The 17,584-nt window shown below is 40.2% G+C and overlaps 1 protein-coding gene across 1 annotated transcript in view; it reads left to right on the top strand.

Moving 5' to 3' along the window:
• Nucleotides 1–17,584, top strand: part of LOC135227035 (cytochrome b5 reductase 4-like) — a 108,010-nt gene that overhangs the window by 54,714 nt on the left and 35,712 nt on the right. Inside the window, 3 exon segments of the mRNA XM_064266826.1 lie at nt 4,615–4,979; nt 6,788–6,958; nt 7,859–7,959. Of these exon segments, the coding sequence (XP_064122896.1) occupies nt 4,898–4,979; nt 6,788–6,958; nt 7,859–7,959 (354 nt within the window). The 5' untranslated portion in view covers nt 4,615–4,897.

The following is a 17,584-nucleotide window of genomic DNA, read 5'->3' as shown; positions in this document are numbered from 1 at the left end:
GCGGAACGGAGGCGCTTCTGAGGCAACGTGGAATTCTCAAATGGGAAATTGGGAGCGCGCACTCACGCACAAAGAACGACGGCCAAACAGAGAGAGAGAGAGAGAGAGAGAGGCGTGCGCTTTTGCTGAAATGTGAACATTGTGAAATATGGTTCTTGGGGTACTACTGAAACCAACATGACCTGAAGTGAGAAATGGAGAGAACGTTCTGCACTTCTGAATGTTTTTTTTTTTTTTCATCTCATTTATTTTAAAGGTATATCATGACAGTCACACTCCCCATTTTATCGTGCAAATAAATGTTGATAATAGCAAATATCTTTATCCCAAATCCTCACAGCTGTCTAGGAGGACTTGCTGCATTCTGAAGAATCTTTCAGTTACTTTTTTTATTCGCTTATTTTGCGAAGTTGTCAGAAGGGCCTTCATACACCATTTTGAAATTTCTGTATCCATTTCTGTTATGTGCAAATGCGGCTGTGTATTATGCGAAATGGTTTCAGATGCTTTTTATGGCTCCCAAGATGATCAGCATTGCATCAGCCGTGATCAGTGAGAACTACTTCACCCCTTAAGGATTCTCTGTGTGATGTTACCCGCTCAGGTCATCTGGGATATTTCACATTTAAGAAGCTTTTATCACATGTCATCTGCGCACAAGTAGTTACTGTGTGCTCCTGACCCACGCTTGGGTGTTTGAGTCGCACACTTGAAACTTCTCTCAAGTCCCAAGTGTTCCGACTTTATCATAGCGGTTCCATTTCTGCTCTGCAGTACATGAAGTAGTATGTGTATGTTTAACACTTGCTACCAGTAATATTTATCTATATCTATATATATATATATATATATATATATATATATATATATATATATATATACACATATACATATACACATATATGTAAATAAATTCTTCGGTTAAAACAGGATGTGTCTCAAGTATAAAAGGCCCTTTAAAACACTCTGGTTTAAAGCTAAGATGTAGGAGTTTTTGAAATCCCCAGTAGGGGTTGTGATAAGTCATACTATGGTTTCACAGGAAAATCTCTCTCCGAAAGATTAACTCAACATAAGCGCTCAATTAGGTATGGACAACATAGTTCGGCAATTTTCCATCATATAAATAACACATACCATACCATGGATTGGAACTCATCCTGAATTTTATACAAGAGCAGCTGTCAATACACATGTCAAATGGTAGAATCTTCACTGATAAATCAACAAGATAATAGGAGCAACCTTTCCAATGGAGCCTGGGACGGCTCTGACCATATAGACAGTATCTTTCTTAAGGCATTGATGAAGCAGATTAAAACAATTAACAGAACCAGCATCGGCTAGCAGTGACCCCACTATATCTCCCACTATATATTTTTCTAGTGTAACTTTATAAGGGTGGAAGTCAGTCCACCGAAATATAGTCCTTAGCTTTAAACCAGAGCATTTTAATGGGCCTTTTATACTTGAAAATACATACATACACACACACACACACACACACATATATATATATATATATATATATATAATATATATATATATATATGTGTGTGTGTGTGTGTGTGTGTGTGTGTGTGTGTGTGTACATGTGATTTGGTGAACATACTAACCTCAGTTATAGGTGGAGAAGACAGCTAAGACTATATTTCGGTGGACTGACTTCCACCCTTATAAAGTAGTGAATGATAGAAGAAGTTACACTGGAAAAATATATAGTGGGGTGACTGCTAGCCAGGGGTAGACAAGAGCATGGGACTTGCAGCGTCATCATTGAAGACTATCTGAAATAATAATTATGCTCTTGTAATAAGGAAAAGTGATTATTCATGTATTTATGGTTTTAAGGTAATAGTCGAGTGTTTGCATTTTGCTTTCAATCTGCAGTTTGCTTTATGTCCATTTTGTTCCTTTATGTAGGTTTCCCAGATAAATCCAAACAACTAAGGTGTAACTGTACCGCATCAAGCCATGGAATGTAATGGCCATTTAATGTATGATAAACACCATTTCTAGTTTACCTGCGTTATGAACTCTCAGTACTTCTAAAGCTTTAACCCACTCGGTCTTTGAGGTACATGACTTGGTATAATAGTAGAAAGGTAATTGAGTTTTCTGTACAGCGTATGATGCCGTATGAAACTCTCAGCCACAGCCCGTTGGTGGACTTGTGGTGCCAGACTCACGATCATGGTTAACTTTAACCTTAAATATAATAAAAACTACTGAGGCTAGAGGGCTGCAATTTGGTATGTTTGATGATTGGAGGATGGGTGATCAACATACTAATTTGCAGCCCTCTAGCCTCAGTAGCTTTTAAGACCTGAGGGCAGACAAGAAAAGTGTGGACGGACAGACGAATAGCATCTCAGTAGTTTTTCAGCATATATATATATATATATATATATATATATATATATATATATATACACATATATATATATATTTATATTTATATATATATGAATAACTTGATAACGAAATATATAAATAAAGGTAATGCCGCGGAGGAAAAATGAAAAGACGAGAAATGCTGAGATCTTTTCATTTTTCCTCCATGGCATTACCTTTATATATATATATATATATATATATATATATATATATATGTTTGTATGTTTGTGTGTATGCATATATATATGTGTGTGCTTGCTTCATTAGTGAAAGGAACTAGATTTATTTCCAACGAACGGGATTTTTAAGGCCGACTCCATTAAATCTTTGTGGGCCTCTGTTGACGTAAGTAGTTAACCAAGTACCTGATAGTTAGACAGCTGTGATTGATCTCAACCAGGGAGAAGGGCGTGGGGCTATCATCCGCATTTCAAACGACTTGTCAAGAACTGTAAGCTTCAGGAGCCATCCCTCTGAAGAGGTAAAAAGTATATCTTAGTTTAACCAGACCACTGCTCTGGTTAACAGCTCTCCAAGGGCTGGCCCGAACGATTAGGTATTTTTACGTGGCTAGGAACCAGTTGGTCACCTAGCAACGGAACCTACAGCTTATTGTGGGATCCGAACCACATTATATCGAGAAATAAATTTCTATCACCAGAAATAAATTCCTCTGATCCCACGTTGCCCGAGCCGAGATTCGAACTTCGGACCATCGGATTGGTGTAATCGAGCACGAAAACCACTCGTCCAACGAGGTACTTCTAAAAAGGAAAAGGCTTATGGGAAATTATATATATATATATTATATATAAATATACTATAGTATTATAATATAATATAATAGTATATACTATTATATATAGTATATACTATTATAATTATCTTTTCTTTTCATTGGCAAGTAGATGGCATATGAGGTTTCTTAGTGATTATTTTTCATATTCTGCTGCAGTAGTTTTTATTATGCCATACGGATTAAACCTGCCATACCATCTACTAGCTGATGAAAATGATATAATAAGATTAATTAGACGAAGACTGTACAAACTGAATGCTGTAGAAACAGCATCGTATCCATATGGTGTTGGCCTGCCACCTCGGTGGCCGCGAGTTCGATTCTCGGGCATTCCACTGAGGGGGTTAGAGATGGTGTATTTCTGGTGATAGAAGTTCACTCTCGACTTGTTTCGGAAGTCATGTAAAGCCGTTGGTCCCGTTGCTGAATAACCACTGGTTCCATGCAACGTAAAAACACCATGCAAAAAAAAGGCATCCTATTCAATAATATTGCACTTGAAGGACCTTTTATTTTATTTTATTTTTATATGATACATTGACGGGGAACAACGATAAACGCGCACTTAGGTATAAAGGAAGTTATCCAACCTCATAGGTACCAATGTCAGTGAAACTGTTAAGACAGTATTCTTGTAAGAAATATTTCTTATCATCTCTCCCGTCGAAACCGACTTTGATGTTTCTGACTTGGAAATCAGGAAGCTTGTGCGAACAGCAGTTCTTTCAAACTCACTCAGGATGTTTGCTCTTGTCTTCTGGGGCCTCTCTCCGACTGTTTAATTGATTGTTCGTCCCAAGTTGCCCCGTAAAGACGGCAATTGGAACTTCGGAAGTCCATGCGAAAATGCAATGCATGACTACCCTAATATCATTCCTTTTGCATTTTAATACAGTTTTATCTGTTTATCCATTGATTTTCTTTTTTCATAAATGGAATCTCCTCTTTCCTTTTAATTCTTCCTAATGAACACCCTATTCTTTGGAAACTTGAACCAGGTCGATGCCCTTTTGGTCTTGTTCCATATGAATAGTTTACTGAATAATTAACAATCATAATCAAGAGAAACGACCCCATGTGCAGAGGTTTGATTGCGTTGGAAGTGTGGTCAGATCATTCAAAGTCGGCTGTCATGAGTAGAAAAGGGATAAATGTTTGTTGAAGAGAAGAAAATGCTCAACGGTGAACGAATACACAGGAAAATTACTGAAAGGATCAGACTTGATGTTAGAAAACCAACTTCTGAGAGATTGAGCATCTATTGACTGAAAGAGAATATTGGAATATTGGAATTTGGGAACTGGAACTATAACTGTGACTGTTACTTGTGGATTGTAGTTGTGCAGGTGATGATTACATGGCCGGCGAAGAGAAGGTGTTTGTGATTCATTGCTCCCCATTGTTCTGTCAAATTGCAGGTGGAACTAGCGGTGTTTATGAGCGAGGGAAAGAAGTGATTTGATTTTGAAATAGAACGATTTTTAATGGTAACCCTCGTCAGGAGTGTCGATTCATATCTTAGAAAGTCCACGGTTGAAAAATAGTTTTTGTTGTGGGTTACTACACAACGTTTAGTGAACCTCTCATCATGCTGCAATACCAGAAAATGCCACGTCAAGGACCTCTTCAGTCCCATACTTAGTCAAGGAAAGTGAGTCCCCATCTCTAGCTAGTCCTCTGTTTGATCCAAAACATGATTTTATGATGGGCACAGTTTTGGGCTGTGTGGGGCAGTCTACCAGAGACTCCGTCAAGCCCCTTTCGGCCACGTCTTCATCTTCAGGTAAGTGGTCGTGCCCCAGGGCAGCCTTTGGCACTCAAGATGACTGACTGCGCTATGTAGACTTTATGTATGTGTGTGTGATCCAATAAAACAGATAGATAGCTATTTTAGTTATGCTGGTTACGTAAACATCCTAAGCGTTAAGTTTTATGGGAAATTAAGTCTGTCTGCTTTTCTTACTCAGTCTTCTTCCCTTTGCAGTCTTATTTTTATTATTATTATTATTATTAATTATTATAGTATTTATTATTATTATTATTATTATTAGTTGTTGTTGTTGTCGTTGTTGTTGTTTTAGAGATCTCTGATCATAGCTTCAGCAGTTTGCGAAAAGAGCGAAAAGATAGCAATGTGCAGACACCACGGAACACAAAAAGATGACGTGAAAGACACGAATCCAGTCGGATTACCTTTTTGGTTTATGTATGGTACTACTACCCGAGTTCGACCATTCATAGGAAATGAATTTCCCTGAAAAGTTTTATCTTGGCGTCAACCCATTACTCTTATGACAAAGTTGCATTAATTTAGCTGGTGTTTCAATTTCCCTAACTGCTCTGTATACTGTACCTACCTGCGTTCTAAAAATGACTCAGACAAAAACTCCAGACATTTCCCTTTTCCAGCATGTAAATGGCTTTCAATGGAAGAAGTCTTATGTCACTCTGGGACGACGCAATCCATCCTCACGTGATAAACTGTAGGCATTACTAGAGGGTCTTTGCAGCGTCCGTCCGGCCCCTAGCTGCAACCCACTTCGTTCCTGTTACTGTACCACCCTCTCTTAACAACTGTTTCATAGTTCAACTTGCACGTTTCAGACCTTCTTACCGTCAGTTTCCTTCTCAGCGCTGAATGACCTCATAGGTCCCAGTGCTTGACCTTTGGCGTAAGTCCTGTATTCTATCTGACTAATACGTGATAAACTGATCCTTTGTTTTGTTAAGGCAGGAGACTGTTCTTATCACAAACGCATTACAATACTTCCCTGCGCAATACAAAACGGCTGACGGGAATGACTTGCTGAAAGTTATCGATTATATGCTCTTTAATAGATAGATAGATAGATATATAGATACGGGTATTGCTCCGATATGCGAGAGCATGCAGGTTCATTGGAATGTTCGATTGGGAAAAGTTTGAGCCATGGCAGGTAAGGAATTGTGAACATCGGACCTAACGTTATGAAATTGGTATCATCATATGACAGAATTTATTCCAGGTTGAATTACGTAATACCGTGCGGAAAATATTATGATCAAAATCATTTTCGTCGGCAGTTTTTATCATCCCACACACAATTTTACTTTTGACTCCTGAACATTTATACGGTAATATTCCATACTGGGTGATATTTTCCTGCGGATGGTTCATAATTATTGACTGTGTATGTGATAGCGTTACATATACTCGTTTCTAGTTTGAACATTTCTTGTTTGTGCTGACACTGTCTTTGGATACGGTTTTCCCAGTTGAGTCATACTTTCTGTAAGCACAGCACACCAAGGCCTATCTCTGATGGAAAATCATTGCAGAAAATTTAATTCAGCCAGTCTAGTGACTTTAGCAGTGAAATAGTTACGTTTGTTCTTTTTCCTCACGAAAGGACAAGTCTGTTTTATTCAAGGACGTGTATCCCCTCCCGATATATTATGTAATGATTTGCAGACGTCATTTCAGATGTGTTGACACGAAAATATAACTTACCCGGGTTTCTTCATTTTAGCAACTGTTTAAATATTCGTGTTGAGGCTGATTTTGTTTGTGTAAGTATCTTTAGAAAGGCATTCTTCGTCTTCTTCTTCCAGGAAATCCACGCAACAAAACTGCTCTGAAGCCCGGTCGAAGTTTGATGGACTGGGTCAGACTGGGTCACTCAGGTACAGATTTAACTGGCACTGGAGGACGGCTGCTCGATGTCACTCCCCATGAACTGGCAAAGCATAACAAACGCAATGACTGCTGGATGGTCCTGAAAGGCAAGTCATTCGGGGGAATTGTTTTGATGTGAGGACATGAACGAGAGTTTCTTGGGGAGTGTGATGTTGTCTTAGCGGGGTTGGCGAAGAGAGAGGGTATTACGTAGGGTGTAGGGGACGGAGAGGGAGAGGGTGGTTGGAAGGAAGTACATACACTATAGTGAGAGGGTAAACCATAAAACGAAAGATGTGCTTGGGAGGAAATGAAGTTCTGGCTCAGTTGAGTGAGCATATGGAGAGATTCTTTGATGTTAATGATGGACAATATAGATTTGTTGTTATTTTGTTGATATGAATTTTAAAAAATTTAGGAAGAGGATACGTGGAATGCAAAAATGGTGCCCAGTGAGAAGGGGATAAGAGTTTAGAATAATTAAGATAATTCATTGATTATGTATTGTACGAAATGATAAATGAAGGAAGAGAGCCAAGGGATTTAGGATGTCTCATAACGCATAATAAATACGTGGCTATAGGCATTGGGCAGTAAATTGTCTTCACTGCTCATTTTTTTCTTTTCATTTCAAGTATAACCTCGTGTTTTATTTACACCAGCAGATGAAAAACAATTAGATCCTTCTTTCATTCCTAGAACCATATGGTTTTCCTTTTTTGTTTAACTCAAGGATGTTAAAGAAAACGAGTACGTACCCGTATTTACCATAATTTTTTTTATATTGAATTATAATTGCTGTTTTAGTGGCAATTGTAATATTTCATACCTACATTTCTCTGTTGACTTTTGGGGTTTATTATGCCTCACTGGGATATGCACCAGGGACAACTAAAGCTTGTTGCAAGATTAAATAATACATAGTGTCACTAAGCAGAAACATTAATAGTAGAGCTGATACTTTGTCTCTCAAAGAATTAAATACTTTACAGTATTTTTATCCACAGGAAAAGTCTACAATGTAACGCCATACATGGAATTCCACCCTGGAGGAGAAGAGGAACTGATGCGAGGTGTTGGTATAGATGCAACAGATCTCTTCAATGAGGTGTGTTCTATCTTCAAGCTCATATAGTCTCTTATTTTTACAGCTTAGCAAAGGATAAATTGTAAAGATATTTCTATATAAGCATTCCTCATCGTTCGTCCCCGCGAATACGAAAGCCACCAGGAATAGGGGCGTCAAATGTATTTCGCCGTGTCTAGTACGATCCCCTGCGGGTTAATTACAGTCGTCCGAATAAATATTACTTAAAATTCTTGTTCAGGAGGTAAAACTGCAAAGAAAAACAGCAACTGCCATAGTCTAGGCCGCCTCGGAATAGTAATATAGATCTACCAATGTAAAAGACGGGAGACAAAATTGAAATGTGAATAGGCACAGGCTGGATATAAGAACAAATAGGGGTATCAGTGCATAGGCTCATCTTTACTATTTGTGTACTATTTCCACTTGTGCTCTACATCATTTATTGTTGCTGGAATAGTAATATATGAGTAAGCCAACTTATATTGGAGGGACAGCAACACTTCATCATACTTTTATAGATAACGTTATAAAAGTGAGGTGACGGCTTAATCTGGTGACAGCATTGATTGAGCAGTGGCCAGAGTGTGTAGGATATATCTGGTTTTTTAAAGTATCAAAGAAAAGGATGAAAAGGCTATTATTTTTTCTGTATTTAAGGGAAAACGTAATTCTAGAGTCTTATTAGGCTATAAGATCACGCTATTCAGTGTGCCAGAAAAGATATACAATAGGTTTATGTTGTTTAAAGTAAGGCATATTATAACAGATGAATTGATAGAGGAGCATGTGGGTTCAGGCAGGGAAAGGGGTAGGTGGATCTAGAAGTTTATGGAAAAACAGATTCACAGAAAGTAATTATGAAGGATGCAGATGATGCTTGGATTATTTATGATGGAAAAAAGACCATGACCATGTGTTAGCGTGTGTATAGCAGATAAGATAGTGATTGGGCTTTTGTACAATTAGGTCTGAACAAGATGTTGCCTCCATGACTATTTATTATCATCATGGATAGTGTAATATGAGTAGGACAGTAATTGTATGTGCAAAGTTGTGGCATAAGAAAAAGGTTGTCATTCTTGAAGTATAGAGTAGCTGATGCTTTCAGTGTTAAAAGGACATAGGGAAGATAAATTGTTGAGTTATGTACGAAAGTGTTTGTAATGGGAAAGTTGTATGAAAATGTTAGCAAGAGTATGGTTATGAGGGTAAATGGGCACCAAGAATGTGGAGCAGTGAATGTTACCATGAGTGATGGAAGGATAGAAGTGACAGATACAAATAAATATATAAGGAACAAAAGGAACAAATGTAATAAATTAGTATGGTATATATATATATATATATATATGATACATATATATATAATATTTATATTTATATATATATATATATTTATATATATATGTAATATAATAAATAAATATATATATATAATATATTATATATATATATATTCATAATATTAAATATATATTATAATTAATATATATATAGTATATATATAGATATATAATATATATATATATATATGATATATAAATATAAAATAATATAAATAATATATATATATATATATTTATAATATATATATATATATAATATTATATACATATAATATATATATATATATATATATATATATATATATATATAATATATATAGATATATATATATACATATATATATACTATATATATAATATATATATATATATATATATATATTTATATATACATATATATAATAATATATATATACTATATAGATATATATATATATATATATATATATAATATATATATACATATATACATATACATTTACATATACAGTGGGCCACCAGTATTTGCGGGGGATGTGTACCAGACCAACTGCAAATAGTTAGAATACTCGAATAGTTGAAACCCCTATAAAAAAAAAGCTGAAAACAGCCTATTTTGTTATTTAAACTCAAGAAAAACCCACTAAAAATTTGTAAATACCTGTTTTTTTTTTAATAGTTTTTTTTTTATCACACAAAAGTGCATTTTATGGTGAAATTGATTTAGAAAAAAAAAAAAAAAAACAGAATTTCTGGATATTTCTCCTAGGAAAAATACTGCAATTTGGCAAATTTTCCATGAATAAGGGGGGGGGGGGGTGGGGGGGGGGGGGGGGGGGGGAATGTTCCGAGAGAAATCTGCGAATGCGTGAGTCCGTGAATGGATGTGGGGGTAAACTATAATATTACTATATATATATATATATATATATATATATATATATAATATATATATATATATATATATATATATATATATATACTATATTATGTATTGTTACGTATTAAGCCGGCCTTGAGAGAGGCTATATACGTAAACGGAAATAATTGAGGGATTTCAAGAGGAAATTGCTTTAACTTACCGTAAACTGGTTTCTAATGGACAATTAATCTAGAGGAATAGGTCGCCAGAAAACTCAGCTCGTTACTTTACAGCTATTTATTTACAAAAGGCCCTTACTGGCCTGGAGAAAGGGACTTATATATCTCTCACAAATGGATAATAGCTGGCTCCAAATGGATTAATTCAAGCTGGTTTCATGAACTTGGGTAATGCACACTTGCGGGCAGAGAGACTGGGCACGCTCTGGACTCATTGGAATCTGGAAAAGAATCCCAGATTAAACAGATAAAGAAAAAATGACTTCTTGCTTTGATTAAGGCTGATTAATTCTCTTAACACTGGGGGAAGGAAACTCTAATGTTTCACTGAGGTATGCACTGAAGGCTTGGTCTTTAACAAGTCACAACGGGAAGCACGTGGGCCCGATGAGGACAAAGGGCTTTTGATGTAGAAGGGGTAAAAATGAGACTTGAAAATGAAATTAGCAAGAGTCGTATGGTAGTAAAAGGTGCTGGTTGAAGTTTACACTTTTAGACGTACCTGGATGCAATAATTTCAGTGTATCGTTGTGGAAGAATGCGGCCTGACTTTGTTCAGGTCTGGGGTTCGTGCCCGCCAGTACGCCGAGCCGATAGGCTTAAGTCTGGGAGGCTGGCCGGCTGGACATCTGTCCTGGGTCACGTCCTGCAGTCGACTGAGGGAGATTCTGATTGTCTTCGTATCACGGGACTTCCAAATACCGCCTCGGGCATTGCCTGAAAAGTGATCACCACAGCCAGCAAATTGGGAAGGAAAAAGAGGTCTTATTGTAGAGGTCCTAAGATCCATTTCGAAGCCTAGCATACTCTTGTGACTTGCCTCTCTTACCCTAAGCTTCCGCCAGACCGGAAATACCTCCCTACGACATGCTCTCTCTCCCAACATCGGTTTGCTTTAGGAGAAGGCATGGCTGCTTCTTTTATAACTAATATCACTAAAACTCTGCTGGGAAGGCGAGGCGTTCTATAAACGTAGCAGCTCCCCCTGTTAAGAAGGCATTCACTCCCTTTCGGGCGTGAAGGTCTTGGCTTAAATAAGTTGATCGCCTCGACTACCCAGTTCTCCTACTCTAACTGAAGTTTTTAGAGCAGCGATACGGCTGACTACAGTGACCTACCTAACTTATAGGTGGAGATGCTAAGTGTACTAACTTAATGGAGTAATGTACTCTAGCCTAAGTAATAACTACGGGTTGTCTTGTGACGACAGTCTACTCTACCCCTAGATAAGGTTACTTGAAAATTCTACTTGCTACTAACCTAATGCCCTGGTACTAAATCATTAGCCTAACCTACTCATTATAGTTAAATGAAGATGCAATCATTCCAGATGTGGTACGCACAGCAGTAGTTCAGCGACGGAATGTTAAAATACATGATGAGAGGTAATGATGCGTGGGGATGATGAGTGGTTAGTGCATTACCAGGATGGAAATGTAATGAGGTAATTATATTTAAGTGAGGGTTAGTATCACCACTTCTAGGGGTTAGAGGGTTAGTTCTACTGGCAGAGATCAGGCTGGCTACCTTCTCTGGGTATGGTGCCAGGATCACTCTGCAATTGAATGCGACACTGTACCTCGGGCACAGGTGTCAAGGAGAGCATGTGGCTCTTTTTTGGTTAGTGTGTTAATGATTTGCTACGTCCTTCTTCTTCTTCTTCTTATTCCTCCAGGACCTGGCTATACCAGTCCTAGAGTAGACGGAGGGCACCGACTCTGGGGAAAGGGCCCAGAAACGCCGGCAGGAGCAGAGGCAGTGGTAGCCTGAGGGATTTCAGGAGAACACCCTACTTCGGTATCTGCAGCAGCCGTCGTAGAGGTGGAACCTACTGCAGGAGGCCCTCACTTCGGCTGCTGCAACAACCGTTGTAAGGGGGAAAACTCCAGGCTTGACTCCTGGTCGGGCAGTTCTGGTTTTCCAGAGGAGGTATGAAGGTTAGGTCTGCTGGAGGTTCATCCTCGGGCGTCAGTGGTGAGGGTGAAGAAGACCTCATGGACTTGGATTGGCCATGGGCGGGTGCGGTAAGGCTCCATGCCTGTTGGAGGATCTCCTGTAGGAGGATCCTTGATTAGGTTAGGCGCCAGCGCTAGCATCGGGGCCAGGCGCAGAGGTCAAGTTTGGTGTGGCTCTACGTCCAGGCTGGACGGAGCTTGGCACTGCTCAGTGCTGCCCAAGTGGCACTGGCAGAGAGTTGAGGTCGGACTGGACCTGTGACGGGTACCGGAGGTGCAATACCTCTCAGCATGCCTTGGAAATGGGAGACAGAGGCTCCTGTCTCTTGTTGAAGGCTAAGCCTTGTGGAAAATGGACATTGTCCGCTGCTGGGTAGTCGGCTAGGGCACATAGGCCAATTCGTGGAGTGCCCTAGTACGTTGTAGGTTTGCAAACGGAACTGTGAATGATCAATCGCCCTCCTTGGTAGCGGGGGAGACTGTTGGTGGACATACTTCCTGGAGGAAGTAGAATTTCGATAACTCCTTGCTTTGGAGTGATTTGTTGAGGGGTTAGGACCCCTAGGCTTTTTGGAATGCGAGGGAGACTTCATGTCTTGCCCTAGGAGGAGGTCGTAACCTCCTGGAATGTAGCTTGCAACTGCAAGAGTACATACTTTGGAGAAATTAGGTCTGGTGACCCTCAATTGGACGGTCGGAAGGATCAGCTTGATATGGTTGATACCTTCAATGTGATTAGTTGAAGTCTATCGACGTTTGCCCCTCGGGGGATTCGGTCTTCCCGTATCAGGGAGATTTGAGCGCCAGAGTCGTCGTAGGCTCTGACGTGGCTTGGCTGATAATGGCTTTGGAGGGGGGCACAACGGTTATAGGGCCCTTAGCTGGGGGTCCATAGTGAGGAAGGATTAGTAACAGCCATTGCGATGGCAGGAATATTGTGATTAGCGCACCCTCCATAGTTGGCAGACATGTGACCCTTGCGGCCACAGTCTCGGCAGAACTTGTTCCAGAACCTCTTCCGTGGCACTGGATGGTAAGGCCGAGATGGCCCCACAGGTTGCGAATCTGTGGAGTCACCAAGGCTGGCAGTGTGCTCTGGCACAGGTGAAAAGTCCTCTCTGGCAGTGATTTGAGGTAGGGAGGTTAAGGAATCCTCCGTTGAATCACCCTCGGAAACAAGTCCGGGGTTAACTGGTGGGCTTACCTCTTCCAAAGTGGATGAGGTAGGCGGTAAAATGGTAAGAGGCTGAGATGATGCGGAAGAAACTTCGGGCTCTGAAACTGGGTCAGGGCCAGGTTCGCAAATAGAAAGGATGTCGGGGACATCGGAGGCACTAGCCTCTGAACCTAAAATTGATGATTGATTATGAGGCATGCTGCAGGGATCCGGTGCATCTGGTAGTGGGAGCTGCGTCCAGGGGAGATACGGCTTAAGTAGATCTCGGCATCACCTGATAAACATCATGAAAATGGTGGGTCAACTACGCCCAGGCCAGGGGCACAATGTGGTTTCCCTGGTCTCCTGGTCCAGAAAGGGCATTTCAACATTCAGAAGGACCGAAGGAACAGAATAGAGGTTACCGTCAATCCATTCAAACTGAATTTCTTCGTCCGTCTGGATTTTGGCACCCCTAGGCAATGCCTTTCTTGAAATAAGGGAGACCTGGGCTTCGGTGTCGGCCATGACTTGTACCCACTGATAGGCCGCAGGAGACTGTTCATCAGGCAGGGCTACATGGTAGCCTTGGAGAAGTTCACCCTGGAAGCTCTCATCCCAAGGTAGAGATCGACTTGGGCACTGGTCGGAATCCACAGCATGCCCACGCACACAACAAGTAGTGCAGAACCTCCGCAACCAACTTTACCGGGAGTCCAGCTCATGGTCTGGGGCTTGGAAGCTTGCTGAGAGATTTCTTCATCTCTGAGAGCTAGCTCATGCTTTCTCTCTTCTTCTCTTTCCTTCTTCTCTGCTTCTTTGGCTTTTCTCTTGTTCTCTCTTTTCTTCCCTTTCTTGCAGGCGCGCGGCATCCTGCTGCGCCCTTAATCCACTGGTCCAGTGTAACCGGCCTCCTTGCCCAGAGTTATTAGGGCCCCGAGTTTCTCTAACTCTATGGCAAAGAAGTCGCGGGAAGCAGGGGAAGACATTTCCCTTAGGCTGCAGTAGAGGCTCGGATGAAAATGAAAATAATGGCCAGGAAGGGTAATGGATGGAATGGGAGTGCCTACTGTGTAAAGTGGCACTCACTTAGAAATGTGTTCTGCGACGTGGTAATGAAAAGTCTGAAAAGACTGGGTGTCTCGGTGGCACTTTGTGAATGGCACCTTCTGATGAGGTGAAAGAAAATCAAATGAAGTGTGCGGCGTACGTCACACTTAAGGGCGTTCCCAACTTGGGAGACGTTGGAATGGGCTACCTGTACGTCTGTACAGGTGCGATGGCACTTCAGGAGGCGTTCCTTTTGGACAGCACTAGTAGTGCTGGTATTGCGGCACTTCGGGAGGCGTTCCCTTGATTGGGTCCGAAGGATCACTGACCCTTGTACCTGGACACACTAATCAATTGGGCATTCCGTAAGGACGCGACACGCAGGTTTACTTGGGCGTTCCGTAAGGACGGACACGCAGGTTCAATGGCTACCTGTACAGCCTGTACAGGTGCAATGGCACTTATGAGGAGGCGTTCCTTTTGGGCACTGGTAGCGTGCTGGTGTGTCCCGGACACTACATGCAGTATACTTAAATATACTGAAGTGAAATGGTACTGCTCGTGGCAGAGGGTAATAGTGGAGGAGATAAAGTAAAAGGTTGGAGTACTCCAGCAGCCAGTCGATGGACAGTGTCAAGAATTAGTGGCACTGTGCAATGGTAAGACCTGACGTGCACTGGTGTTTCCAGTCCTAGACTGGTAGGCTTCCTTGTCTGGAAGTAATGAACTTTGCGGTGGCACACTGTGCGGTTTATGCTTGCAGATACGCAAGTCTTTTGGGATAAAAATGAACAAGACCACTCGGGCAACGGCATGGTAATGGTAAACTGAAAATGCTCAGTCCCTTTGCTGAAGTACTCGGTAAAGGAAATAAATGCTTGCAAACTGCAATGGACACAGGCGCATACGTAACACGCTCAGTGTAAATGAAAGACACAAGAGACTAAAATAATGTTAATTCTGCATGCTATAATTAATGGTAAGATGTAGTACTCTTGGCTTCGTGAATAATGGGTTCTGGTTTTCTCTCTCTCTCTCTCTCTTTCTCTCTCTCTCGGAGAGGGTGAAAAATGATATAGAATGAACTCCCTTATATTGAATTGAACTACTAATGTTAGTTTAATATGACTCAACTTGCGGTAAATTATCTACTTACGTTAACGTTTAATGAAAGAATTGCTTTTGTTTTGATAACGTTTTATGAAAATGATAACGCGCTCGCGGTGAACGATTTTACGTTTTAATAGTAGCAGCTTGCGCTTATGAAATGATTTGCGTTTCAATATGAATTTCACAAAGACGCGTTTTACGTTAACAATTCTTGTAATTTACTCTATTTTAAGATTTACGTTAACTTTATGTAAGATTACTAGGTCCCTGTGAACAGTGAAATGACGGTAAGGATTTTAAGATGAAATGTTAGCAAAACATTTGTAAATGGAAAAAAGGTTACGTTCAGTACGAAGTGAAATGAAACTTTCGCTCAGCGAGCGAGTGAGCGATGCGAGGTGAAACACGTGAGCGAGCTGGGTAGGTTGGACATCGTGTCGTTCAAAACAGCTGATCCTCTGTAAAGCGAGGCGATTTACAACACGAAACTTCTAGTTTCTTATTCAAGGCGAATTACGTTAATTTCTCTGGCAGACGATAGATACTAGTACCGAGATTAATATTATTTACGTTAAAACCTTAAGACTTACGTTACTTTGCTTAAATCGTTGAGATAATTCTTAAATGGGTAACAAACATGGCTGCCGCTGTGAGTTAAACGAGGGCTGGCTGGCAGGCAGGAGAGTGCGCGTGCACGAAGCTGAATAAGCTGCTGGGAAGCTTGAGCGGTTACCAAACACTTGGAATGAAAACTAAGTTAAAATGAATTCCCTAACATATCACAGACAAAAGAATTGTACACTTCTTTTGCCGTAACTATTAGTAAAAAACACTCCTAACTAGCTAGGTTTTTCCAACACAGCAATAAACCCTGGCAAAGCACTTCCTAGTTTGATCTGGTCCTTTCTGGCATCTATCTAATACACGTGCTCTGTCTCGTCCGACGAGAACAATGCGATTTACAAAATAACAGAATTCGCTCGGCTCTCTGGCCGTTACAATATAATAATATTTCTCACTTCACATTTGTTTAAAACACTTCTAAATAAAACAAAAATACTTAACATACCTTAAGCTAACATAGGTTATAAATAATCATATTAAAAGCATGGTATACCTTACCGTGAGTCAGTGTCTGTCTTCTTTCCCTGCAAGTTGCTTGATTTGCTTTTTGTAAAATAACTTACGTTTACGTTTTACAACGGATACGCGATTTACAAGCTTTTTTTTTTAAGCAAAGCCCAGATTCGCTGCTGGCAAGCAGTCGTCACTTTTACTCGATTACAAGCCAGGAGACTGGCAAGAGTCGCCACGTTACGTATTAAGCCGGCCTTGAGAGAGGCTATATACGTAAACGGAATAAAATTGAGGGATTTCAAGAGGAAATGCTTTAAACGTACCGTAAAACTGGTTTTCTAATGGACAATTAATCTAGAGGAATAGGTCGCCAGAAAACTCAGCTCGTTACTTTGACAGCTATTTATTTACAAAACAAGGGCCCTTACTGGGCCTGGAGAAAGGGACTTATATATTTCTCACAAATGGATAATAGCTGGCTCCAAATGGATTAATTCAAGCTGGTTTCATAAACTTGGGTAATGCACACTTGCGGGCAGAGAGACTGGGCACGTGACTCATGGAATCTGGAAAAGAATCCCAGATTAAACAAGATAAAAGAAAAAATGACTTCTTGCTTTGATTAAGGCTGATTAATTCTCTAACACTGGGGGAAGGAAACTCTAATGTTTCACTGAGGTATGCACTGAAGGCTTGGTCTTTAACAAGTCACAAAGGGAAGCACGTGGCCCGATGAGGACAAAGGGCTTTTGATGTAGAAGGGGTAAAAATGAGACTTGAAAATGAAATTAGCAAGAGTCGTATGGTAGTAAAAGGTGCTGGGTTGAAGTTTACACTTTTAGACGTACCTGGATGCAATATTCAGTGTA

The sequence above is a fragment of the Macrobrachium nipponense genome, chromosome 15 (assembly GCF_015104395.2).
Source record: "Macrobrachium nipponense isolate FS-2020 chromosome 15, ASM1510439v2, whole genome shotgun sequence".
In the NCBI taxonomy this organism is placed as follows: Eukaryota; Metazoa; Arthropoda; class Malacostraca; order Decapoda; family Palaemonidae; genus Macrobrachium; species Macrobrachium nipponense.
This window is presented reverse-complemented; position numbering and strand designations above follow the sequence as displayed.